The sequence below is a fragment of the Arachis ipaensis genome, chromosome B7, assembly GCF_059453495.1.
Source record: "Arachis ipaensis isolate K30076 ecotype BB chromosome B7, ASM5945349v1, whole genome shotgun sequence".
Lineage (NCBI taxonomy): Eukaryota > Viridiplantae > Streptophyta > Magnoliopsida > Fabales > Fabaceae > Arachis > Arachis ipaensis.
The window spans coordinates 137,349,464-137,377,376 of NC_142442.1; the positions used below are offsets into that span (position 1 = coordinate 137,349,464).

At 34.0% G+C, this 27,913-nt stretch overlaps 1 protein-coding gene across 5 annotated transcripts; it reads left to right on the forward strand.

Annotated features, from left to right (window-relative positions):
- The first annotated feature begins 42 nt into the window (after positions 1-42).
- Positions 43-27,733, forward strand: LOC107606115 (sporulation-specific protein). 5 transcript variants are annotated; one of them, XM_088492792.1, is made up of 12 exons: positions 43-209; positions 290-349; positions 18,297-18,478; positions 18,837-19,037; positions 19,507-19,629; positions 19,838-19,875; positions 19,958-20,087; positions 20,538-25,106; positions 25,778-25,897; positions 26,091-26,192; positions 26,277-26,419; positions 26,927-27,733. In XM_088492792.1, exons 3-12 carry the CDS (start codon positions 18,401-18,403, stop codon positions 27,180-27,182), a joined length of 5,760 nt encoding a protein of 1,919 aa, XP_088348918.1. In that variant the 5' UTR covers positions 43-209; positions 290-349; positions 18,297-18,400; the 3' UTR covers positions 27,183-27,733. The 5 variants fall into 5 exon arrangements, with proteins under 5 accessions (XP_088348918.1, XP_088348919.1, XP_088348920.1 ...); XM_088492793.1 differs by lacking the exons at positions 43-209; positions 290-349 and adding an exon at positions 16,789-16,924; XM_088492794.1 differs by lacking the exons at positions 43-209; positions 290-349 and adding an exon at positions 16,938-17,075.
- The last annotated feature ends 180 nt before the right edge of the window (positions 27,734-27,913 follow it).

Below are 27,913 nucleotides of genomic sequence, written 5' to 3' on the forward strand. Positions count from 1 at the left end.
CCCTACACCCCCAAAACCCCCAAGGCTGGTTCATTTGCTCCTTGTGGCCGAAATTTCCAAGAGAGAAAAAGAGAGAAAAGTTCTTAGTTCCAAATCTTCAAAGCTTGATTTCTGCTGAACTAAAACTCAAATCAAAATTCCAATCCGACCAAAATGATCCTCTCTTCTTTCTCTACATGATCATATGACTTATCAAGGCTGGGATTAAGGTGAGTTGGCTGCACCATCTCTCTTTTGATTCGGTTTCAAGGAAACATGCTTAAATATGTGTTTTCTTGATGTGATTTAGGAGGAAAAAGTGCTTAAGGACCACCTGAAAGTTTAATTGAATTAGGAGTAGCAAAACCAGGTAGGGTGTCACGAAATTAATCTTGATTATTTGTGTTTGAGTTGTGTGAATGTTGTATGAATTGGCTGTGCTAAAAATTGGTTGCATATATGATTGATTCTTAGTGAAAATTTGGTGAAATTTTGATGAAATTTGATGAAATTCAAGCTTTAAAGTTCATGTTCTTGGGCAGCTGGAAAAATGAAACCCTAAGCTTAAATTGAGGTTCAATTTGTGTTAAAATCATGTAGAAAAGATGGGATTTTAGTGGCTGCTAATTTATTATGAATTATAGTAAAAATCGGTTGCTGAAAAGACTGAAAAACGGGTAAAAACAGAGAAAGAATCTGAAGAATTTATGAAGAACATGAAGAACACTTTGAGTGTGATGAAGAACAATGAAGAACAGGCCTTAGATCTTAAAAAGGGCAAGGAAATAAAATTTTTGGTGTTTAAGGGGTTGTTTGGTAATTTCTGAAAGTTAGAGTGGTAAAAGTAAAAATATTAAAAGTTACGGGTGGTAAAAAGTGAATTTTAAAGGTTAAAAGTAAAAGTAAGTTAATTTTTGAAAATTTAATGATAAAATAATAAAAAAATAATAAAATATTAAATAATAATATTTAATTAAAAATAATATTTTAATAAAAATAATAAAATAATGCGGAAAAGGCAGTGCCAATAAGTTATAGCTCAAATGGCATAGTCTCCCCATACTTAATTAAGAGGTTGCGGGTTCGAGTCTCCTATCTTTGGTAAAAAAAAAATGTGGAAAATGCAGTTTTCTGTAAAAGCTTTAGAAAGACAACTTTAAGCGCAGAATCTCATAATTACCTTCATAAAACACTTAGGGAGTGGTAAAAACATATTAGTGAGGCAAAGATAAATAAAAGATAAAAGTTGAAGAAAAGATAAAAATCGAAGAAAGAGTCTGCAAAGTTTTAATGACAGAAAAATAGACAGAGACTAGTGAACGAACTAGGGCAACATAATTAGTCCTTGAATTGTGAATAGGGTTAGGTATTATATGAAAAGTTAAACTGTTTCAGTATAGACTTAATGAACCTATACTTGGGGCAGGCTAACTAATCATACCGAAATTTACATAAGCTTTAAATACATACGTTAAACAGAGAAAGCAGAATAAAGTAAAGAAGTGCAGAGCAAAGAACAAACAGAGCAGAATAAAGAGACAAAGCGAAGAAAGTAATATGATAAAGGGCAGAGGACCTATTGAGAGGTCATTTGTTGCATTAAGGCAACCTCAGAGATATCTATATGTTCATCTGCTGCATTGAGGCAGTCAGATAGATAATGGTGCAACCATTGAGAAACGCTTTCCTGCGGTACAGATTCATATTTTATTTCTGTAAGGCAGAGGGGTTATTTCCTGCTATAGAGTACCGTGACCACCTGTTCCATTTCTGTAGTGGCAGAGGGGTTATTTCCTGTATATAGAAGGTGTTTCGGTATACATCCCTGCAGTGGCAGATGTGTTATTTCCTGCGTGCAGTGGACCCTGTGGTGGCAGAGGGGTTATTTCCTGTACACAGGGGTATAGCCAACAGGAAAGCCATATCCGGCTGGTAATGCTGGGTTACGTCGGGAGCGGGTAGAAACCGACAAATGAGCTCATTACCTGCACTAGGACTAGACATGCATCATTCTTGTCTGGGCATTATTCTCTGTTGCATTCCTACTTGTGAGTGATCTATTTCTTTATGTTTGTTTGCTTGAGTGCTATGTCTGTGCTTTATCTTCTTGTATTCTCCTGCTTGTGTTCTATTTTTTATTTTTCTATCTATTTTTAACCTCTGTTTACTACATTACTGTATTCTATTATCCATCTGCTAATCGAAAACGAATAAATGAACGTAACTAACAACCCCGACCCTACTAAGAACTCCCTAGTTCTTACCCCTTCTCTCCCTTCCTCCCCCTCAGATGGAGACGGGCGTGATCTTCTATGAGTTCGAGGACCCTTACGTCTACGAGGATCCGGTACATCACAGTTACTTCATCATGGGATTGGAGCCTCGTATTAGACGATATGCGTTACCTAATCGAGCTTTTCAACATCCTCTGTCTAGCCCGCATTTTGACCCTGATGCTTCTTACGACTTTCTCTTATCCTGGTTACATCCTGACGCACCTAGACATCCTTTTCCTGATGATCCTGAGCACCCTATACCAGCTCAACCTTTGAATGAGGCGGTACCTGAGCCTATCATTCCTGATGAGCCTGAGTTAGCTGGTGACTACGTACCTGTGATACCACCAGAGTGGGATTTTTCCCCTGAGCCGATCCCCGACTTGCCATAGCCTGATAAGCCGGCACTACCGAATGGTGGAGTGGCTCCTATAAATACGAACGGACCTGTGCTCGCGAACGGTTTTGTACATAGTGACAACAGTATTTCTGGTGGATCTGAGGGTATAGCTGTAGCTGCGAACGATGAGGAGGAGGAGGATCCTGAGATAGAGATAGAGCAGGATGAGGAGATGGACGAGCCTCACGGCGATTCTCCGAACGACCACGTGTAGATATAGTTTGACTGCGAAAGGGGCATTCTTTTGATGACACTCTAGTCTGACATTATCTGATAGTTAGTCTCTCACTTGTGTTAGTACACCCGAGAGCTAGGAGCTATATAGTGGTTAGGCTAGCCTGGGCGCCAGCTTAGTGGCTTTTTGTATGGGCCTGGCCCTGGGAGTGTCGTGTAAATATTAGCTACGTAGGATGACGAGGATGTAAACTGACTTGATCTTGTGTAAACGCTACATGTTTTGTTATAGTGTACATGATGTATATTATCAGCTGTATTTTTATTTTTTTTATGCCGCTTTTCTATTACTCTCAATGTATGCTTGTTTATTTTACCTGAACATCCGCAAAAAAAAAAAAAGTTACTCGTAAAAGTGGCATCGCTCTAACAAGGAACAGGCTCATATATTAAATAATAAATAATAATTAGGAAGGATAAGTTAGTAACACTTAGCTTCTTGTATGACCATGGCATACTGGAAGTTAGGTCGTTACAAGTATCCTGGTTCAGCTGCGAAGTGCAGTGCAACCTACATCCAGTCTCTATCATAACAATGATGGAATTTCACTATAATCAAACAGATTACAGACACCAGTTCCCCCTAGGAACTATCCTTCCTATCCGGGACAAGTCCAAAATCTATCCCCTATCCTGAACTTGACTTGATCACCTACCAAGCTTTCAACTGCTAAGTACTAACCCAACTTGCAGGGGAACAAGTCCAGATTCTACCTCAGCCTGAACTTGACTAGACCTCAATCTAGCTTTCAACTGCAAAGTGCTAACCCAACTTGCAAGGAAATTCTCACAGAATCAGGATACACAACACATATGTACAAAGGACCTCTAGGACATCTATGTCTTTTTATTTTAATTTTGTATACTCTACCTTTTTCCACTCTATGGCTTTTTCATATAAACCTCACTGTTTGCCTTTTTCCATGAGACTCAAGACAGACAAAACTAAACAGAAAAATTACAACATGAAAAATATTGAAAGAGAATAATTTCTGTTAGCTTGGGTAGCTATGAGAACTCTGTGCTTTTCACTTTTTTTCTCCTTGCTTCAAGCCTTGGCTGTCCACCCTTATTATAGAAGGGGAAGCCTCCAAGGTTGAAACCGATCCAACTGAGCTAATCTTCTTCTTCTTCAAACAAAACCGGTTCGGCCAAAGAGAGAGGAGAGGAAACTGAATGCTAAAACCAACATGCAATTACCTCTGTGTCATCCCTTCTCACCAATCTTCATCAATCCGGGCCATCCATCTTGACTTGCTCCCCAAGAAGGATTTCTGACCCTTGATGAGTCCTTGATGCTTGACAGCTCCTCCTGCTCTTCTCTTCTGCCTCTTCCTCCACGTAGCTACAGTAGCTACCTTCTGTGGTAGTTGAGCAAAAGTAGAGACGAGCCATGCTTCCAAGGGATCTTCTTTCTCTGACCGAATTGGATCTTCTCCATTTTCGGGTATGGAGAGTTTGAGGCTTCCTCACCACTTCTTACCATAAGTGGCAAAGATCTCAGCCACACCCTACTATGGATCTTCTTTTTCTTGATGCCATCATCATAATGGCTTCTTGCTTGCAGCTAGCTTCTCTACTTCTACCTCTGATGGCTTGCTTCTTCATCCTTCTTTCTGACAAAGAAGTGACCGAAACTTGAGAGAGAAGAGAGAGAAAATTGAAAAATTTTCAATGGAACTAAGAAAGAGAATAAATGAATTAAGTTTCCCACTTTCCTTTTACTTAGTAGCATGTGTCATTAATGATGGCAATTAAATCAATAGCTATTTCTCTCTCATGTTACCAATGTCTGCATTAAATCCATTTAATCAAAATTTGAATTTCATCACCCATAGAAAATGGCATCCGTGGAAAGCATGCTTTCAATTAGAATTTGAATTCCACCAAGGTAAATGGGTAACGAAGCATGCTTGAGATCCTTGGACTTCATTATTTGATTTATCAACTTTGATTTATGGGCTTTTGATTTGGGCTTAACTCAATCTCAAAATTCAGCCACTTATATTTGAATTAATTTTGTCCAAGGCTAAATTTTCTTTAATGATCCATTTGGGCTTGTGATTTGGGCCAATTTGATTTTCTTTTATCTCAAAGCACACCCACTTATATTAATTTTGTACATGGCTTGATTAATAACAAGTGGGGCTCATATTGCCTTTTGACCCAATATGAAATCTACACACTAACAAACACATTAAACAACCTATTGGAAGCAAATAATAATTTAATAATTTAATAATGTTTGATCATCAAATTAGATATTAGTTTTTCAAACTCAACTCTATCTATATATTATTATATCTTATATATATAACAATTGGGTTGTGATATTTTAAATTAGAATAGTTGTGATGAAACTAAATTTTTAAATATACATGAAAATAATATACATTGTAATAATTTGATAATATGAATAATGCATTGAATGTTATATATATGTGAAAGATTAAGGGTGTGGTCAAAATAAACTTGTGTACGTGTGTAGTGAGTAGTGACTTATTAAGTGGTTATTATGATTATATATAGGGTAAAAAACTCAAATAAACCAAGCTGAGAAGTTTATTACCCAAATCAGTCAAAACAAAAAATTTTTTTAGCAATCTATCAATGACCATTTAAATATAATTCGAATCATATTGATTCGAACTACAAATGCATGTAATTCGAAACAACTTGCTTCGAATTACGTTTGAATGGATATGCATGTAATTCGAATCAAGTAGAATCGAATTAGAGAAGGGTAAATCGAATTGACTCGATTCGAATTAGTAGGCTCACGTGACTCTATGGAGTTCGAATCATATTGATTTGAATTATTCAATGTTGGTGACACTAGGTAGTTCGAATTAAGTTGATTCGAATTACTAGTGAGTTGTCTATATAATGCTACGTTAGTTGGATATATATCAAATTTTTTTTTTCACATTCTTAGTTGGATAGTTGGATATATATCTTATAGTTGATACAAAAGATATTTACTGTATAATTTTATTTTTCTAAATATATATATATATATATATATATATATATATATATTTTGATGATTACAAAATTTTAGAAATATTTAAAAAGTATTATTAAAATTAAAAATTAAAAATTAAGGATTAATATTCTGTAACCAAATTTATATAATTAATACTAAATAAGGCAAGTTTTGGCTGTTTTTTTTTTTGTCTACCTAGCAATATTAATCCTAATATTTTTGTTAGGGTACAAATTTGCCACCACAACTACTGGCTACCTAGCAATATTAATCCCTAATTTTTAATTTTTAATTTTATTGTCAAATAATAAAAAATATAATTTTAATTTTAATAATACTTTTTAAATATTTCTAAAATTGTGTAATCATCAAAATATATATATATATATATATAATATTTTTAGAAAAATAAAATTATACAATAAATATCTTTTGTATCAACTATAAGATATATATCCAACTATCCAAGTAAGAATGTGAAAAAAAAATTGATATATATCCAACTAACGTAGCATTATATAGGCAATTCACTAGTAATTCGAATCAACTTAATTCGAACTACCTAGTGTCACCAACATTGAATAATTCGAATCAATATGATTTGAACTCCATAGTCACATGAGCCTACTAATTCGAATCGAGTCAATTCGATTTACCCTTCTCTAATTCGAATCTACTTGATTCGAATTACATACATATTCATTCAAACTTAATTCGAAGCAAGTTGTTTCGAATTACATGTATTTGTAGTTCGAATCATATTGATTCGAATTATATATAAATGGCCATTGGTGGATTGCTGAAATAATTTTTGTTTTGGCTGATTTGGGTAATAAACTTTTCAGTTTGGTTTATTTGGGTTTTTTACCCTTATATATATATATATAAAATGTATTAATTGTTGTATTTAAGGCACAAATCCAGTAAATTTTCTTTTATCTTTGTAGATAAATAAATATGACAACAAAGGAACACATTGCCAATGAGTTATAGCTCAAATGGCATAGTTTTCCTATACTCAATTAAGAAGTTGCGGATTCGAGTCTCCTATCTTTGGTTAAAAAAAAAAGGAACACATTAAAATTTAAGATTGGTTTATTTATTAAAAATGCAATTGTTCTTTTTTTTTTTCTTTTTCATTATTTCTTTCTTTGGAGAAAACGCAAGATGATGAGTTGTGTTAGCTTGGCGTGAATTAGCAGTAAACATGGAGTTAAGGCCAATTAATAAGTATGGTGAAGTGGAGCTGTGTAGGGGATTAGATGACCCATCAACCTCATTAACCAGCCAAAGTCTCTTTTTTAGTGAATTAATATCAATACCAATTAATTACACATTGGTTAATTAATTAACATTATTAGTAATTTTGCAATGTTGGGGTAGTAGCTTTTCTTTTTTATTTTATTTTTCTAAATTAAAGTTAGTATTTCAAAAAGTATCTTATTTTTTATTTCACATTGATTTTTTGTATGGCTTAAAAGCGATAACAGTAATTCTATTTGCATATACCTAATTCGATTCAATCCACATCATATATATATATAAAAAATATGTTAGGAGTGAATGTTAAATCAACAATCTTTTATTTATATAAAAAATCTTCGATAGCTAAACTAAAATCTTCAATTACAAATTTAACACTTTTATTTATATAAAAATTAAATTTATTTAATAATGTATATTAAATTATAATTCTAAAATTTCATGAGATTATTAAATATTATATATTTTTTTATAATCCATAAATAAGATCAAATACCTGCAAATTAAGAATGAATAAAATCAAGATTGGCATGATGTATACTAATAAATTCTACACCCTACTCTACCGTACCTATTTTCATTCCTGGTATGGTTAGTGCCACCGGTGGTCCATTATTTCTGAATAGTTTAGGACATTGTGAAGACAAAGTTATCCCTCCTTTATTTAAGGCAAGTTTCAGGGGATTACCCATTAGTGGCAGCTAAATGTCATTTTTTTTCTCTCCAATTACATATATACCTATCCGTGTCGCTTTGTAATAATTAATGCTTTGTTTGTATTAACCAAGAACATATGAGCATCACAACATTGTTGCTGAATGCTTGTTTTTCTTTTTTTAAATAAAAATAATGATATGATTCGCTTATTTTCTAAAAATAAATTGTTTACAAATCAAAATTTTCATTGGACCCAAAGATGTCTAAATATTCAAAATATTCCTTCATACGCCTAGAATAGTATATTGTAATAATTAATTATTTATCAATAATTGAACGTTTCTTTAGTTTTAATGGCCCCAAATAGTTAATCGCACCATCATATCTTTATCTGCCGAAATGAGAATATGAGATTAGTAGAAGAAATCGATTAAGTAACTAACCAAAATCTTCTTGCATTGGATGCCTAAAAAACAAATTCATGTTATCTCCTATCTATTGTGTTGAAGCCAAGTATAAAAATTAGAATGAATATCCATCCGGTATCTGACAATTATCTCGAAAGGACAACGAGGCCTCCAAGAAAAAAAAAACACCCAATCCGGCCCCTGATAAATTTTTTTTGGGACAGATTAGCCCCTGTGCCAAAAAAAATAACATTTATTTTTTTTGGCACAGGGCCTCGTTGTCCTTTCGAAGTAATTGTCAGGGACCGGGTTGGGTTTATTTTTTTTGTCAGGAGTCGGATTGGAATTTTTTTTTGTCAGGGACCTCGTTGTCTTTCGAGGTAATTGTCAGGGGCTGATTTGGATTTTTCTCTAAAAATTATTTTATATTAAATAATATTTCTTTCTGGATTATTTATAAAATATACAGTTCTCTCTTTTTATAAGATTAAAATAATATATTTTTTAAATATAACCAAAATATCCTTTGATAATCATTATATATATATATATATAAATTAATAATATTTATTTGGTTGATAATAAGATAAAATATTTTAATTTATTACAAAAATATTTAATTAAAAAACTTTTATATTTTTTTTGATGTAAAAGAAAACTTTTATATATTTCATGATTAATGATAAAATATTAAAAATAAATAAACTTTATTATGTTAAATAGTAAATATATTCTATATTATTATTATTTGAAATTATCAAATAATTATCTCTAATTTATATATATATATATATATATATATATATATATATATATATAAAATAAATATAAAAAAATATTTTGGTTAAGAGAATTAAATAATAGAATATTTAAAAAAAATGACAATATTCTTCTCTCCAAGTTATCTAAAAGATATTCTCCTTTCTTCTATTTATAAAATATAAAATTTTTTGGCTTACAAAGATAAAAGTAACTTATTTTTAGTCTTTTTTGACCAAAATATCATTCAATTATTATTATTATTATTATTATTATTGTTATTATTATTATTATTAAATTAGTAATAATTATCTGGTAAATTCAAATAACAACAACAATAAGAAGAAGAAGATATATTTATTATTAATGTAATAAAATGTATTTATTTTAATATTTTATCATTAATTATAAAATGAATATAATTTTGATGTACTATCCGTGTAAAATAGTTTTATACGTGCATCCAATTATATAATGCCACATCAGTAAAAATAATTACCTTTCACATTGACTACATGAATGATCATCCAAAAGAATGGATATGACGACGTCAGTCATCAAAATTAAACTCTTATAATTAAATATTTTTCAAGTTAAAATATGTTATATCGTTATTATTTGAGAAAAATCTAAAACAGCTCCTAACAATTATCTCGAAAGACAACGAGGCCCTTGACAAAAAAAAAAAACCCAACCCAACCCCTGACAATTACCTTGAAAGGACAACGAGGTCCATGTGTCAAAAAAAAATCAATGTTATTTTTTTTTGGCACAGGGGCTAATCAGTCCCAAAAAAAAGATCAAAGGCTGGATTTGGTATTTTTTTTTTTTTGGGGTCTCGTTGTCCTTTTGAAATAATTGTCAGGGACCGGATGTGGTATTCACTCTTATTATTTGAATTAACCAAGTAGTTATCACTAATTTGTATACATAATTATAATGATAATTAAAAGATTTTTTGGGAAAAAAATTAAATAGTAGGTTATTTTAATTTAAAAAGAAAAAATACAAATTTTATAAATAAAATAAAAAAGATCATTTAAATATCATTTAAATTATAATTAAATATTAATATAATTAAATGGATCTAATTTAATTTTAGATATTAATAAAGGGGTATGAAAATCATTTATATTGTTTAGTATTTGTAAAAGCTATCATAGAGACATAGACACACACACCGTTAAGTGATATGAAACTTCTAAAACTGAAGAGGTAAAAAAACTAAGCAAAAAGACAAGATCACATTCCACTGAAGAATACTTTGTCGGAGGCATGTAGACAAGTGATTTGGTCCAATACAACTTCCATTTGGTTTTGCATTGTGTGTATGTGGTGAATTTATGCATACAAATACATCCAATAATTTGATTTAAATGTTAGAATATGGTGTTGGTTTGTGGGGATGATACTTTAGTGGCCATGCACATGGGTTTGTTTTCTATGAAGGAGCCTAAATTTCAAACCCTACAGTCAGAAGATTATTGATATTGTGATAAACTGATAATCGTGTCACACATACAGCTAAGCCAACACCCTTTATCACGTGCATGATGCACGTGATCACTACAATGACACATACTCAGGTTGTGGTGTTTTTATTTGGGTCTTCATATTCATATTTGTTTGTTTTCTTTTTCTGAGGTTTGAATAAATGCTGAAAGATGAAACATTTAATGAAAAGATACATCATAAAGAAAAGGGTTTAAGTGTTTAACTAAAAGTGAGATCATCACCGGAAAGAGAAAGAGTGACAAATGTTAAAAAAGCTTTAATTTAATGTTACTATTCACTAATTTATTGTTAGATAAGACATTATTTTATGGGCCCTTCACAAAGCCACATCTTATCATCATCAAAGCTAAGTCAAATTCATATGATACAATCAATACTTTAATTCCACTTAATAATATCTTTAATCCCAATTCTAATCAATATTGTGGGACACTTTATAATTATATATACAGGAGTGTGACACTAACACAACATACATATTAAGGTTTGAGGTAGAAGAGAAAATTGAATTCTTGATTCATATGTCAAGAATGAAGGCAAGAGATTGAAAGTAAGAAAGTTAAAAAGAAAAAAAAAAGTAAATTTTATGGTGTCTGTAATTTAGTGTTTAATTTTTGCTTAACTTATTTTTTATGATAAATTTTAAATATTTAATAATTATTTATTTTTATACTTTTAAAATTAAATATTAATTTTTAAAATTTTTTAATAAATTAAACAAATATTTTTAGACATTATAACCATCACTAAAAAAAAATTCTAAAATAATAAAAAATAAAATGTGATTTATTCATTTGTAATTGTACCAAGCACTACCATCTATTTATACAATGAAAATGAGAGTATAACAGAATTCTAATAATTTTTCTCAAAATAGTAATTCTGGTATGACAATAATTCAAATTAACTTAACTATTTTTCTTTTTTGATATTTTTTCTCAACTTTACCTTTAATAACCTCCTTCATACTGAAGTGAGATATTACTTTTAATTAGGAATAACAACACTATTTAAATTTGTGGGTACTTATTCCGTTATTTTTGTCCACTAGGACAAATAATTACATATCTTGGTGCGAGAACGACAAATTTTTAACAGGACAGTATCTTAGACAGAATCAGTTTAAGTAATACCCGCTCTAGTATATATATAATTTAAATAAATATATAATTTTAATATATGTAAAATAAATAGTAAAATGATTAATAAGAACGGAGGCGGATTAGGGTTCAACCTTTTAGTACCGTGAATAGAAATGAGGTACTATCATTTAGTATGATTATAAATTACATAATGTGTTATTATCTTATTATGTATATAATTCTTAATCTAATATTTTATTCATAATATTCTGAATAAATAATTGTCCAATTTATTTTTGTTAAAAAAATATTATTTAAAAAAATAATTTTTCTTTTCAAAAATGCTATTTTATGTTATTTTATTATATATAATTTAACTCTTATTAAAATTTAATTGAACTTTTCATAAAAATTCTCTTTAAGTTAGTATAGTCTTTTGTTTGAACCAACTTAATTGATTTTATCGAGTTGTCAACTCATTTATCTGTTTAAATAAATATTAAAAATTTAAAATTTATTTTGTATATACAGCAATTAATTAGTCAATGACAGATTTTTAAATATAATTTCGATCCACAACAAATTATTAATTTGGTTTGTTGAATTATGAGAGATAATGTAAACAACCAAAAATTAAAATGATCTAAATAACACTTAATTTGTACCAAGTTCTATTATCCTTAATTTAAGAGGTTGAATGAAATATTCTGATATCAACGATCAAATGGAGTGTAGCTCAATAATCCTCTACTTTCACTCAAACATGCACAAGTACCGAAATTATATATATTTTAGCCATGCTTCATCTTTACTTTTTTATTTTTTCATCGTTCACAAATTTACCTGTGCATGTGACTGTAGCACTTGCTTAAACCAATAGATATATATTAATTGATTTATAATAACACTATTCATCCACCAAAAATTCTTATATTAATATAAAAATACAATTGTCATTAATTAATTATGTATTTAAATTATTTTTAATAAACAAAACAAAAAGAATATATTAGTCATTAAGAAAATATTGATCAAAATGTGAGGTAATATTTAATTTGGTATTTAAAATTTGAAGTTGGATTTAATTTGACTCTTAAAATTTTAATAGATTCAAATTGGACCCGCAATTTATAATTATAACTCATATTAATTCTTAAACTAATCTCCATTAACAACATATTTATTTAGTACATTAATTTATTGTGATTTAAATTTCTCGTCCAGATTCTATGCGATCATAATTTATTAGAACTTAGAAATTTGATTGTTGTGTTAGGGATAAATAGCAATTGAGCAAGTAAGCTGAGCTGGCAGAGTTAGTTAGCTAGTATTGAGAACAGTTAGTGGTTATTAGTAGTTACTATAAGAGCTACTATATAAGGCTAAAAGTCAATGTAACAATTAGTGAATGAAAATCATTTTATCTGATTCACACACTATGAAAAGAGTCTTCTAGATCTTTCTCTCTTTCTCTCTCTCTCTCTCTCTCTCTCCGCTGGTGTTTCTCATTCTCTTCTCTGAAGAGTTCTGATACCTCACATGGTATCAGAGCATTCAGGTTCTGATCCATGGCTACTCTGAGCGAGCCTCAAACTTCCGCAATCTCAAGTGCGCGAGCAATAAACACAGTTTCATTCAATCTGGATGAAGATAATTTCATACCTTTGAGACGGCAAGCGCTGGCGTTCATCAAATCCAACAGACTCAAGGAACACCTCAATCCGATGAAGATACCGAAGCGATTCAGGACCAACGGAGATCGCCAAGCAGAGATCGAGACTCAGGAGTTCCTCGATTGGGAGCAGAACGATCAATTCTTAGTGTCGTGGCTGTTTGCTTCAATAGATCTGAGCTTCACAAGTCAGGTTGCGAATTGTGAATTTGCATGTGAGATTTGGTACAAATTGGAGGAATACTTTGCAAAACGGCTGAAATCAAAGGTGAAGCAACTCAAAACACAGATCAAAGGCATCAAGCTACAAGGTTCTGTAACGGAGTACATGTCTAAGCTCAAGAAGGTAACAAATGCTCTCTCTGCCATAGGTGCACCTCTTTCAAGTGAGGAATTTGTAGAAGCTGTGACTCAAGGTTTGAATGAGGATTATAATGCGTTTATAACCATGATTAATGCTAGAGCTGATGAAATAACTGAGAGTGAAGTAGAATCGCTACTAGTGGGTCAGGAAGAACTAGTAGAGCGTTTTAAAAAGACTGTTTTAGGCACAATGCAGGTGAATTTAGCACAAAATGTAGATCTAAGGTCACAAAGTCAGCAACCTAGCTATCAAATTTATCAACCTAATTTTCAACAGCAGCAACAACAATTTCAAGGTAGAGGTCAGAATTTTAGAGGAAGATTCCGGGGAAGAGGTGGTTTTAGAGGTGACAGATCAGGTTTCTATGGTAACTCCAGGCCACAGTGTCAACTCTACAATCGATTTGGGCACACTGTGTGGGAATGTTTCCACCGCTTCAATCACAATTTCCATAATCCACATCAGACTACTGGTAATGCACTAGCACCACCTCCCTCTTCCTTCCACCAGCCACAACAAGACCAGCAAGCTCAAGCTCTCTTAGCCACTACACCTGCAGCAACACCTCTCACTGACAAAGCCTGGTACCTGGACACCGGAGCTTCACATCATTTGACCTTTGATGCAAACAACTTGATTACAGGCTCAGAGTATGCAGGAACAGATCAAGTGCTAACAGGTAATGGCCAAGGTATGAGTATAAATAGTATTGGCAAAACTATACTGTTCAATGAGACCAACCCTCACTACTTTAATCTATTAAATCTGCTTCATGTACCTTCCATCACCAAAAATCTAATAAGTGTCGCCAAGTTTGCTCTTGACAATCATGTGTTTTTTAAATTCCATCCTGTTGATTGTTTTGTAAAATGTCAGGAGACCAAGGAAACTCTATTAAAGGGGTCTCTTAGAGGAGGGTTATACCATTTTGAGCATGTTGGAGTGCTTGCACGAGCAGCACCGTCAAGCAATAAATCAGGCAATTCGGGGTCCAAGAACCCTTATCTGTCATCCACTCATAGAGTCTGTAACCTCAGTTCTTTTACATCTAGTTCTACAGTAGCAAGTAACACTAATAATGTAGGCACTGTCTGTAATGCTAAGTCAGTGTATGAGTTTGATATGTGGCACAAGAGGTTAGGTCATCCAAGTGCATGAATTGTTGAAAAAGTATTACAAAGTTGTAATGTTGGCTATATGAATAAAAGTAAATTTTTAACCAAAGACTACTTGTGTAATGCGTGCTGCCAAGGAAAGCTCCATAATCTTCCTTTTTCTGATTCTCAAACAGTCTATAGCCACCCTCTAGAGTTAATCTTTTCAGATATATGGGGCCTTCTCCTATTACTAGTGTTTCGGGTTTTCGATACTACATTATTTTTATTGATGCCAAAATCAGATATACCTGTTTGTATCTTCTCCAAAACAAGAGCCAAGCCCTGCAAGCATTTGTCCAATACAAGTTGTTGATTGAAAATAAAACTGGGCAAAAGATTAAAACCCTTCAAACTGACAATGACAAAGAGTATACCTCACAAGCTTTTACCAAATTTCTGATTGAAAATGGGATTGCACATAGACTTAGCTGCCCATACACCCATGAACAGAATGGGAAGGCCGAAAGGAAGCATCGGCATGTCATTGAAACTGCTCTAACCCTTCTCTCTCAAGCATCCATACCTCTAAAATTCTGGGATGAAGCCTGCCTCACTGCAACTCACCTCATTAACTTGCTGCCCTCAGCCACCACACAATACATATCACCCTATGAACTCTTGAACAATAGAGCTCCAGACTATAGGTTCCTCAAAATCTTTGGATGCTCATGCTTTCCTCAGCTCCGCCCTTACCAACCACACAAATTTGACTTTAAGACTCACAAGTATCTGTTTTTGGGTTACTCACCACACCACAAAGGATACAAGTGCCTTTGTCCATCTGGAAAACTCTATGTAGCAAGGCATGTAGTTTTTGACGAATCTGAATTTCCTTATCAGTTGCTATTTTTTAATAAGGACTCAAATCTAAAGGCATCAGTTCCTCATACAACCAAACTTATCACTATTCCTATTCATGTGCGCCATCCACCAGTACCTCTCGAAATTCCTCATGAGTCACCCCCTAATACATCAGCACCCACAACACTAATACCCTCAACAGATTCCCCAGCCACAGCAGTACCCTCATCAAGTTCCCGTGAGTCCTCACCTCTTCAATCTAATGCGTCCACTCATCAAGGGAGAGTTCCAAAGTCAACCACTGTTATATCTCCTCCTCCAATTCCAGTTCCATCCGAGCTCACCTCAACCTCTCCATCAACCATAATTGAGTCATTTGCCAGTCCTATTTGTACTGATTCTTGCCCATTCACTGCTGACACTTGTATCTCTAACTCTACTTTTGAGTTTCCCTTAAGTAATGCAAGGTTAACTGAACAATCATCATGTGCTGTTCCTGCGCTTGAAGCGAAGGTTGGGCGCACTCATCCTATGATAACCAGAAGTTAGGCGGGTATTTTCAAGCCCAAGACATACTCTTCCCAGCTTTGCTCCTCCTCACCTGATCTCACACAAGTGGAGCCCTCTTCAGTTGCTCAGGCTCTTACCTCATCACAGTGGAAGGCAGCTATGGATGAAGAGTATGCTGCCCTAATGAAGTGCAAAACTTGGAAGCTTGTAGACCCCTCAACAGCAGCAGACCCAATTGGATGTCGATGGATATTCCGCATTAAAAGACAGCCAGATGGAAGTATCCAGAAGTACAAGGCGCGGCTGGTGGCGAAAGGCTTTCATCAAAGGGAAGGCTTTGATTATGGGGAAGTATTCAGTCCAGTGGCGAAACCTGCAACAGTCCGTGCTGTCTGCCTCACATGTTGTTATGGTCTTTATAAAGATGTTAGAGAGTCAACCAAGTTTCTAAAAGATTTAGTAGGTCTTAGTTACATAGAATTTGGGTGAGAAGTCTACATCTTAACAAGTTAACGAATAAAATGAGCTCAAAAACTAACATGAGTTATTATTATAAATTGTGGAGATCGAATTGAGTCAATTGTAATTTTATGAATGATCTTAAATCCAACCTTAAATTTCAGGAGTCAAATTGAGTATTAACCTAGTCACTACTATAAAAAGTGTACCAATAATGGGATTGATTAATTTATAATGTATAAGAAAGTTGAAAAATGATGAACATGTGCATATGCCTTAATGCAAACTTACAACACTTCAAAACTCTCTCTCTCCCCTCAAAGTGGGGGCTTACAAGTTACAACCTTGTTTCCAAAGATTCAATCTTTCTTGCTTCTTAAGCAGCCACAGATCTGCAGCTAAGGTACCCACCCACCCATTACACCCTTCCAATGCACCCCACATTAATTATTATTTCATTATTATTAATATTAATATAATATAAACCAAATACACATGAAATAAACTTGCATCTGGTAACTTAGACAAAGGTGTCACTGTGCCAGCTTTTAGTGGTATTAGTTGCTTCTGTTACCCACTCTGATAGTCGTAATTCCTCTTTTGCAATGTTTTGGTTTCCATTAGATGTTGCATTTTGCTGCAAGTGTCAATATCTACAGCTAGCAAATTAAATAAAAATTACAACTTTGCTATATTATTTTAGCTCCATCATTTTCCCCCTTAGCTTTGTGTAAGCATTTGGTTTTAGGATTCTCTTTTTTGCTCTTTGCTTTTGTCAGTCCTTGGGTTCTGAGTTTTTCTTTTTCAATTATTTTATTTTATATTTTCTTGGGTTGTTGAGTGTTATAGGATGTAGAGTGGCATTGTCTGAGTCAGCATCTTTTCTGGGGTCCTCCTCTTTTTCCCCATCTTCTTCTTCTCAAATTCGAAATCTTTCTGGTCGATCCGCGAATTTTCCCGGTGAAAGTTTCAAGCTTTCAAGCTTTTGTCTCACTGCAAGGTACCAATGGCCATTGCATAAAGGAAAAAAATACTTTTTTTTTTAATTTTCATTTTATCTGATTCTGCTCCCACCCATTTTTATTTCTCTAATTTCTACCTCTTTTTTGTTCTGAAATGGAGAAGAAATGTTGGATTTAGTTGTTCCATTTGGCGAAGTTTGTTTAGCTAAGCAGTGTTTCAGTGTAGCTGAAAGGTGTCTTAATCAGATTGAAAGATGGGCTTAGCTCATATACAATCTTTCCTTTTTTCCCTTTAATTTTTAAAAGTTTCTGAATATTCAAATGTTTTATCTTGGAGATCTAGCATTTTTATTCTTTTATTCTGGGGACATGTTCATCTAGCTTGAAGTTGGGAATGTAGTATATGCAATTGTTGCCTCTGGCAGCTGAAATTTGCAGAATTTACTTATATTTGAGAATTGAAGAAATAATATCAAAATTTCTTTCATATTTACATTGTTGGTTCTTTTCCATTATGGTTGCTTCGGAAAAAAAAAAAGAAGACTAATGCATTGCATACTTTGAACTTTTCTCCCTCTCTATTATTAGGTTCCAAAATGATGCATTGTTGTGATGGTTCTACCCTTCTTTTTCTGCATGTAGTGCTTGTTTTTCTGGGTCAATGAGTCAAATTGTTTAGGTCTGTGATTTTGAATATCTGATTTGCTTGTAAAGTTTACTCATCGGAGTAGAATTGTTAAATGCCCACCGAAGAACTGGATATATATATATATATATATTTGAACATGATTTATTTGCTTCGGTTGTTTTCAGGTGATTACAGTTTCTGATATTGATTAGTAAACAGTTGACTGGGAATGAGAGTGGAATCATCATGTTGAGTGATGCATGTTAGGTGTTACTAATTCGCTGAAAAAATGTCGAGAATTACTAAGTGGAAGGTAGAGAAGACGAAAGTTAAGGTGGTTTTTCGGCTCCAATTCCATGCTACACATGTAAGTTTCTCATCTAAGCGAATTTCCCTCTTATACCTTTGGCTCTCAAGTTGAATTTTAGGGAAATAATTTGACTATTTCTGTTTTCTCTGCTCTTTCATTTTAACGTGAACAAAGTAGTGCATTTCAGAGTTTGTCTGAGTTGGCATTCAATTGTGTAGAGTTCATGGAATTCAATGAAAGTTCAGCTGCCATTATTAGTTCTGATTTGCTGTTTAGTATTAACGTTTTTGATGGGGTGTTGATCATTGTTTATTTTGTATTATAATACTTGCATCTCAATCAAGTCTAATTCAAAAATTGAAACGTATTGTTATGATTTCTCAATTTTATTTTCCACCTATCGTTTGTATGCAAGATTCCACAATCCGGGTGGGATAAATTGTATATCTCTTTCATCCCTGCCGAAACCGGGAAGGCTACATCAAAGACAACCAAAGCAAATGTGAGAAATGGAGCCTGCAAGTGGTCGGATCCAATCTATGAAACTACAAGACTCCTACAAGACATTAGAACAAAACAGTATGAGGAGAAGCTTTATAAGCTCGTTGTGGGGATGGTAAGATTCTTTTCTGAATTTTTAAATTATATACAATCATGTCATGGAATTTATAGAAGTGTCAAGTTACAACATCATGCACAAACCTTTATTGTATCACTTACCTCATTGTTATGTAAGCATTTTTTTTTATTGTATATGACTAGTCTGTGCTCTGCCAATTATCAAATGCAGTTTTGAATTTTTTTTAACTAGTAAGTTTCTCATTCAAGATAATTAGATTTTTAATGGATCTTAATGTTGCGAATAAAATCAAACTAACACGTTTGTCAGTTTAATGAATATAATGACTTCATCAGTATTGGTATAATTTGAGTTCCATGTTTTTTCTTACAAAATATGTTTTCAGTTGTTGCTTGCTCTCTTTAGAAATACCTTAGCTTTATATGTATTTTCCAAAAAGAGGAATCTTGTGGTTGTTAGTCCGGCTTGTATTGTACTAACCTTGTTTTTGGCCTAATGACTTCAGGGATCTTCACGGTCTAGCATCCTCGGCGAGGCCACTATCAATCTTGCTGATTTTGTTGATGCCTTGAAGCCTACATCTCTTGCACTCCCTCTTAATGGCAGTGATCCTGGACCTACATTACATGTGAGGATCTTTATACTTAATATATCTAAGATATAACCATGGCTTTTTAGATTATCCACTTGCATGGTCATGTTGCAGTACAACCATGTAGTTTATGTATTTCTACATGGATGCATATCAACTCGTATATTTGTTGCCAGATCTTCAGTTGCTAGAGAAATTTATAGTATGCATTTAATGTTGTGTTTCTCTTCTTGTTTGAAGCCAGGTTACTGTGCAGCTGCTCACTTCCAAAACTGGTTTCAGGTATCATATGATGAGTTTTGACATTTACGTATGTTAACCAAAAATAGTAGACTTATTTGATATTTGATGCTATTGTTTTCAGAGAATTTGAGCAGCAGAGGGAACTCACTGAGAGGGGTCTACGGGCAACCTCTGACCAAGGTTCTCATGAGGAATCTGCTGACGGCAAAGATTCGTCTCCGGATCAGAATGTCAACAATCATATGCATAAGGTTTGTGACCTCTGCTGAAAACTACACTTCATACATAGATTTTCTTTGGATTGCTTTTTGTTCTTGTATGGAGGATCTCTTGTCCTTCATTTCCTTGTATTATACTTTTTTCCATCGTCATAATTATTCTTCTGTTATCCTAAAGTAAAAAGGTTCATGCATTTTTTTGGTCTTTCTTGTTAGTACATGCTATTCGTTGGTTGGAAGATTAACAAATTATTTTACTACTTGACAAGGGCCGAATGCATTTGATAAAAGCAGATCTAGATACAGAGTTTTCCTTATTAACATTTGACCTCTTAATTACAACCCATTAGCTGTTCTATTTTTTATCACGAAATATAAATTTTCTTAAAAATAATGAATATGTTTGCTCAATATTAAGGTTTCACTGCTTGTTATTAATTTTTTTCTCTTTCTGTATTATCCCTTGTTATTTCATAAAATCAGGTCAATTCAAGACTGAAACTGAAAAGAGAATCTAAAGATATTCCTCGAATTTCTTCTCTTGAAAGAGAATCAGGGGTTAATGAAGATTATGCAGATTTGGCTGCTGGATATGATGGTTCCTCTACTACTTCAGAAAGTGCATATACTGAGAAGCATGATGTATCCAGTACACATGAAATTGACAGCCTTAAAAGCATGGTATCTGGCGATTTAGTTGGACAAAGCTCGCAGCCGGAAAAAAGAGATGCACCTGATGGCCAGGTCCCGTCACAAGGTAGCCATTGGGTCCATGGTTGGAGTGCAGACTATTCAGCATCAGATAACTTGACTGCTCCTTCAGAAGTTAACAGTAGTCTTAAAGGAAACTTAGGCGCGGTCGAGTCATCTATTCTTGATCTGAAGCTGACAGTGAGCTCTTTACAAAATCATGCTGATGAAATAGGTGTTGAAACACACAAATTCTCCAAGCAACTATCTGCTGAGATTTCCTCGGGAGAAGCGCTAGCAAAAGAGGTTGCTGTACTAAAATCGGAGTGTTCAAAGTTTAAAGATGAAATTGAGCAGCTCAAAAGTTCCAAGTTAAGCTTATTACATGGTCTCAGAGACCTGAGAGAAACGGGTCGGGAAAAGTTCTTTCAGAAGTTACCACTTAAATGTCTAAAGGGGCTTTTGCTCATGGAAGATAAGGTAAGAGCTATTCAGAAGGCGTCGATGGGATTTCCAGAAAGGGATTTTAGGTTGCTTAACTTGGAGTTAGAATCACTGCTTGAGATTTTGCGGGATCTCAAACAAGAATCTAGAGAGCCTATTTCAGAAGCTGATGTTGCGAATGAAAGGGAGAACAAGAAAATGGATTTACAAAAAGGTGAACAATATTTAACAGACATCGGGTCTGATGTGGGTTTGTTTCAACCTGAAGGCATGGCTCATTATCTTACCATACCTGGCATTATGTCTCATGAGGCTGATCCGGTGGATCCAACCATTGCTATGAAAGCAAAAATTTTTGAACTCCTAAGAGAGCTAGACGATTCCAAAACCGAAAGGGAAGGCCTCATTAGGAAAATGGAGCAGATGGAGTGCTATTATGAAGCTCTTGTTCAGGAACTTGAGCAGAGTCAACGGCAGTTGATGGCCGAGTTGCAGAACCTCAGGAATGAACATTCTACTTGCATATACACAATTGCTGCTAGTAAGGATGAGATGGAGATAATGCATCGGAACATGAATGAACAGATAATGAACTTCTCTGAAGACAAGCGCATTTTGGAGTCTATCAGCAGTGAGTTTGAAAAAAGAGCTTTGTCTGCTGAAGCAGCACTCAAAAGAGCAAGGTTAAACTATTCTATAGCTGTTGGTCAATTACAAAAGGATCTTGAATTGCTTTCTTGCCAGGTTCTTTCTATGCATGAGACAAATGAGAATCTTATAAAGCAAACTCTTTCAGATTCTCCCCTTCCAGATACTGATGGTTTCCGAGAACCAGTGAAATATCTGAACAATTCTGAAGGCCATATCTCCAATCTCCCATCCCAAAATCACAGTTCTTCCTTAAATAGACAACATTTTGGTGAAGACATTTTACTAAGCGATTTGAAAAGATCCCTTAAGGCACAAGAAGATCTATACAAACAAGTTGAAGAAGAAATCTGCCAGATGCATTTTGCAAATATATATTCAGATGTTTTTTCAAAGGCTCTCCAAGAAACACTGCTTGAAGCAAGTTGTGACATTCGAATTTTGAAAGAGGAAGTCCTTCAACTGTCTCAGCAGCTGCAAGTCTCAAATGAATCTAATGAGTTATTGGTGCTGAGGCTGCAGAATGCTATGAATGATATCCTCTCACTGAATGAGTACAAGGAGATTTGCACAGCCAAGAGCAATGATGTTGCTCACCAGAACCAAATTTTACAAGTAAATTTGAATGATCTTTCTCATGAAAACAGTCTTCTTACTCAGAAAATCAATGAGTTGGATGTTCTTCTGAAAGAGTCTAGGAGTTATGAAGGCAAATACATGGCATGTACTACAGAAAACTCAGAGATAAGAAGTATGTTAAAAAAAGAGAGCCTGGAAAATGGTCATCTTCGTGAAGAAATATCAATTCTGCATGGAGAATTAGAAGCTGTCAGAAATAAATTTGATGAGATGGCTTCTTTGAAGGATAATCTTCGGAAGAATGTCAGCTTTTTGTCTAATAAGCTTCAGAAATTGCTGGCATCATATGATGATACATTCAGTGAAATTTCTTTTCGAGGTACATCTGATTCGGAATGTAAAGAGTTAGAAGGTATTTTGTTGCGGTTGGAAGAGGTACAACAGAGAACACGTGACAGGATTCTGCTACTCATTGAAGAGAAACAAGTTTTAGTGGATGAAAAACACTCGGTTCAAGTATCTTTAAATGCCGCAGAATCGGATGTTCTAGTCATGAAACAGAAGTTTGAGCATGATTTGAACGAGATGCTAAGAAAGATAACTGAGTCTAGTGCCCGATTGCAGAAACTTAAGATTGATTTTGAGGTGATTGTCAACAGGATCAATGCTGGTTTTGGATTTGAAGAAACCTTCTCTCAGCATCACAAAGAATTTTTGTCCAGTCGTGATCACTTAGAAGCTGAGGTACAGCAACTTAACTCCCGAAATCAGGACATTGCTCAAGAAATTTCAAAGCTCAATATGCTATCTGGTGACCTTGAAATGTGTAAGCTCCGCTTAGCAGCAGTCACAGAGGAAAAGGAAGCATTGGAGTTGTCTATACAAGACAAAACTGAAGTATCTGCAAAGATTTCATCCGAGCTTGTTTTTTCAAAGGAAAGTTTGCATTCTCTGCAAAATGAGTTGCATAGTGAGAAACAGTTAAGAGAGAAATTGGAGAGAACAGTTTCAGATCTTACCACAGAATTGAAGGAGAAGCAATCTCAGCTGCAGGAACTTGCTCAAGAAATTTTAAAGCTTGATACGTTATCTAGTGACCTTGAATTGTGTAAGCTCACCTTAGCACATGTCACAGAGGAAAAGAAAGCTTTGGAGTTGTCTTTACAAGACAAAACAGAAGTATATGTGAAGATTTCATCCGAGCTTGATTTTTCAAAGGAAAGCTTACATTCTTTGCACAATGAGTTGCATACTGAGAAAATGTTGAGAGAAAAATTGGGGAAAGAAGTTGCAAATCTGACTGCAGAATTGAATGACAAGCAATGTCAGCTGCAGGATTCTGATATGACCAGACAAGAAATGATCCATCTTAAGCAACTGGTTGCAGACTTAGAATTTGAGAAATCAAGAATATCTGATCTTCTACAAGAATCCGAGGAACGTCTTGAACTTGCCTTAAAAGAATCTTCATCTTTTACTTCCCTAGCAACTCACTTTTCTGAACTGCATGAATTTTCGATAGCCACAGATGTCGTTGCTACTTTTACTAGAGCTCAATTGGCGGATCATGTTGTGGAGCTTAGTGAGAAACTACATTCCGCTAGTCAGCAACTTGACATCCTTCACAAGAAGAATCTTGATGTAGAATCTGAATTGAATAGCTGCCTTTGCAGAGAATTGACTTGCATTGAAGAAAACAAAAGATTGCAGACAAGTCTTGACTCCCTGAAATCAGAGTTAGATGCCACTTCTGCTCAAAAGAGAGCATTAATTGATCAAAATGATGCAATGATATCCGAGCTGGAGGAGCACAAGAGTCGAACAGAGAATGTCAACAATACTTTTATCCACGAAAGCCAGCTTGTCCTTGAGGTTGAAAGGCTGGGGAACTTGCTGGAGTGTTCTAGCGGAGACGGTGAGGAACTCTTTTTGTTGAAGGAAGAAGCTGAACTCAAGTGTTTAGTCCTTCAGGCCAAATTACATGAACTGGAAACTGCTATGACTTCATTGAAAGACGGAGAATTGGTAAGGCTGGAAAACCAATGTAATGAACTTTCCAAGAGGCTTTCCGAACAGGTTCTTAAGACAGAGGAGTTCAAAAATTTGTCCCTTCATTTGAAGGAGCTGAAGGACAAGGCTGAAGCCGAGTGTCATAATGCTCGTGAGAGAAGAGGAAATGAAGGACCACCTGTTGCTATGCAGGAGTCTTTGAGAATTGCATTTATCAAAGAACAATATGAAACAAAGTTGCAAGAACTGAAACAGCAACTCTCTTTGTCGAAAAAGCATAGTGAGGAAATGCTGTGGAAACTGCAAGATGCAATTGAAGAACTTGAGAGCAGGAAAAAGTCTGAAGCTTCTTGCATAAAACTTAATGAAGAACTGGGAACGAAGATCTTGGAATTGGAAGCTGAGCTACAGGCTGTAATTTCGGACAAACGAAATTTGTCAAATACTTTTGACCTGGTAAAGGCTGAAAAGGAGTGCTCATTGATATCTCTCGAATGCTGTAAGCAGGAAAAGCAAGAACTTGAAGCTTCACTTCTGAAAAGCAATGAGGAGAGGTCCAAAATTGAAGTGGAGCTCACCTCAGCAAAGCAATTGCTTGAAAGTTTGAGATCTGATGTGAGAGAGAAATCTAATCACACAGCTAGCAGTCGAGAGCTAGAGAGTACAAATATGCAACCCGAGGTAATTGTCTTATTTAGTATTTTCGGTAAGCGAGTGTACATTGCCACTTCCATGTTGATAATGCCATTACCATATCTGTTTTCTTTCCATTGTATGTTTACGTGAATATGGTAAAATTGGTAGTGGCAATATTCACTCCCATCTTTTATTGTCACTTTTATAAAAGAAAAAATCACAGTAATAAACAGGGAACTATGTTTTATATGAGTACATATAAAAAGATTGTGGAATTATCTGTGCATGATTGCTAGAATAATAACGATGCTTACATGAAAGGCCTTCTCACCCTAATTTGTCTCTTGTTACACTTGGTGATTCTAGAAAGTTCTTTTGCCATGAATAGTTTTATCACATAAGCATCAACAAATAAGATTATAACTATTATAAAAACTATATATACCAAATAAATAACAATGCATGGGAATTTTGTGCTTCAAAACCAAAACCTTGTTATCATGAATTGAGCATGCTGTTTTTTATTGGTGATATATAATAAAATAGATAAGAAATTTCTCTGTTAAGGATCTTTAATGGCTGTAGTAAAAGTCTTGTATGTTTTTTCTTTTTTTTTCTTTTTTTTTTCTTTTTTTTTTTTGCAATGTATTCCTTCCTTCATCTATCTTGAGTATGGTAGTGAGCCTCAACAATTTCTTTGCATTATCATTTGATAGGATCCTCTTGCAAATGGATGCGAAACTCTTGAAAGTGAAGACTACTCACAACAAAAAGAAGAAAAGCACGCGGATTTAATTAGAAGTTTGAAATCTAGCATGGACAACTTGAATAAGGAGGTAACATTTTAGGCACCATTATTCGTAACTACTCTTTCTGCATTCATCTATACTTCTAAATATAGTAAATTTATTTTCTAGTATCATGCGAAAGGTAACGTGGATAGCATTTGCATTTTCCTTATATTCGAGTTGTGACTTTTATTGTTGTGTCTGGTGTAAATGTGATCTAAATTGTGTCTTCTTATTGCAGTTGGAAAAGATGAAAAAAGAGAATTCAACTCCTTCAGAAGATGGTTATAGCATTGAACTTACTTTTCCCAATCTGCAAAGAGAATTGGTGCAGCTACATGAAGTAAATAACTCTTGTTTGCATTGATTGCCGTGAAACATGTCTTTTTCTTTGTTCAGATTCTTATGAACTTTATCCTTTGCTCAGGCTAATCAAGAATTGGGAAACATATTCCCTGTGTTCAAGGAAATATCTGTCACTGGCAATGCATTAGAAAGGGTTCTTGCTTTGGAGATTGAGCTTGCTGAAGCATTGCAGACCAAGAAGAAATCAAGCATGCAATTTCAGAGGTACACCTTTCTTTTGGAGCAGTAATTAGATTTTGGTACATATAGATGCTAATTTTGGAAGCACTTCACCTTAAATTTACCATTTTCTTTGTTCTCGGTTAAAATTTGATGACTGGTTAGAGTCTAGATTCTGATATGCATCATCTTTTTTACTCTTTGAAATGAAGTAATGATCTTTTTCTTGTTTTAGCTATCAATTGCATTTTAAAACAAGTACTTTGCTGATTGAATTAAACAATCTCCCAAAGATGTTAACACTATGTTGTTTTGCACAATTAATTAATGTAAAAGAGTTTTATACTAACATCCAATTAAGAGTCACTTTTATCTACGTGGCAGTTCCTAATTTAATGGTGCAAACGAGTTTTACACTGACATTGCATAGAAATTAAATGCTACTTGTTTCTCATAATTGAATTTTTGGCATGCATGAACATGTAGTGGAACACTGTGTTGAGACCAATTCAATCACATTGTTTTAAGACAATTTTCCTCCACACATTTCAGTTCTTTCTTGAAACAACACAGTGACGAAGAAGCAGTGTTCAGAAGCTTCAGGGACATCAATGAGCTGATTAAGGACATGCTGGAACTGAAGGAAAGACATTCAGCTGTGGAAACAGAACTGAAAGAGATGCATGAACGTTACTCTCAACTAAGCCTTCAATTTGCAGAAGTTGAAGGTGAAAGACAAAAGCTCATGATGACACTCAAGAATACTAGATCTTCCAGGAAAGCTCCAAATTCACCTGATTCCTTGTAGCCAAAGTGAGACATCATCATCATCATCAATTTTTTTTCTCACCCTTGCACAGGTTAATAATCTATGCATATTCTTGGTCAAGATATTTGTGGCCCCACCATGAATGTTACTCATTACTCTTTCGGGTTCAAAATATCTGTTAATTTGGATAAAGTGTCTACACTGAAAAAATCAATGAATTGTTCAAATACATTGGTTTTTGATTGATTACTTTGTACAAATTGACAGATAATTTTGAAATGGAAGAAGTACATAGGGTATGCTTATAAGGGGCTTCATTCATAGTTCATAAGCTATAGCAAGAGTTTAATATAGATATATATTTTTGCAAGGGTTGGTATGGTATCACATGATTATCAAAGCTGAGAAGCAGATAATAATTTGTGTAAATAAGAATAGTGTTTTGTCTTTTGCAACTAGAATCCTAGTATATATTGTAACATCTTTTACCCAAGCCTTCCAGTGGTGTAATTGTTTTTTTTCTGTACAGGAACAATATCTTACAAGATTATTTCTATTTAGAAAAAGGGAATTATGAGAACTGTTTCGTCTCGTCTCGTCTGTTCTGTTATTCACCGGACATGTCATTCTCATTTATCAATCACTTCAATATGGTAATAATAATAATAATAATAATAATAATAATAATAATAGTATTGAAGTGTTGAGTTTGAAATTTGTAGAAAAAAATAAAATTTCACTAAAAAAACCAAATTTATACGTGTTTCAAA

Bases quoted from the DNA above. Each gene is read 5' to 3' on its own strand.
- LOC107606115 (XM_088492792.1), top strand. From the start codon at position 18,401: ATGTCGAGAATTACTAAGTGGAAGGTAGAGAAGACGAAAGTTAAGGTG. The intron at 18,479-18,836 runs GTAAGTTTCTCA...TTTGTATGCAAG, and splicing joins TCCAATTCCATGCTACACAT to ATTCCACAATCCGGGTGGGA. The intron at 26,420-26,926 runs GTACACCTTTCT...CACACATTTCAG, and splicing joins TCAAGCATGCAATTTCAGAG to TTCTTTCTTGAAACAACACA.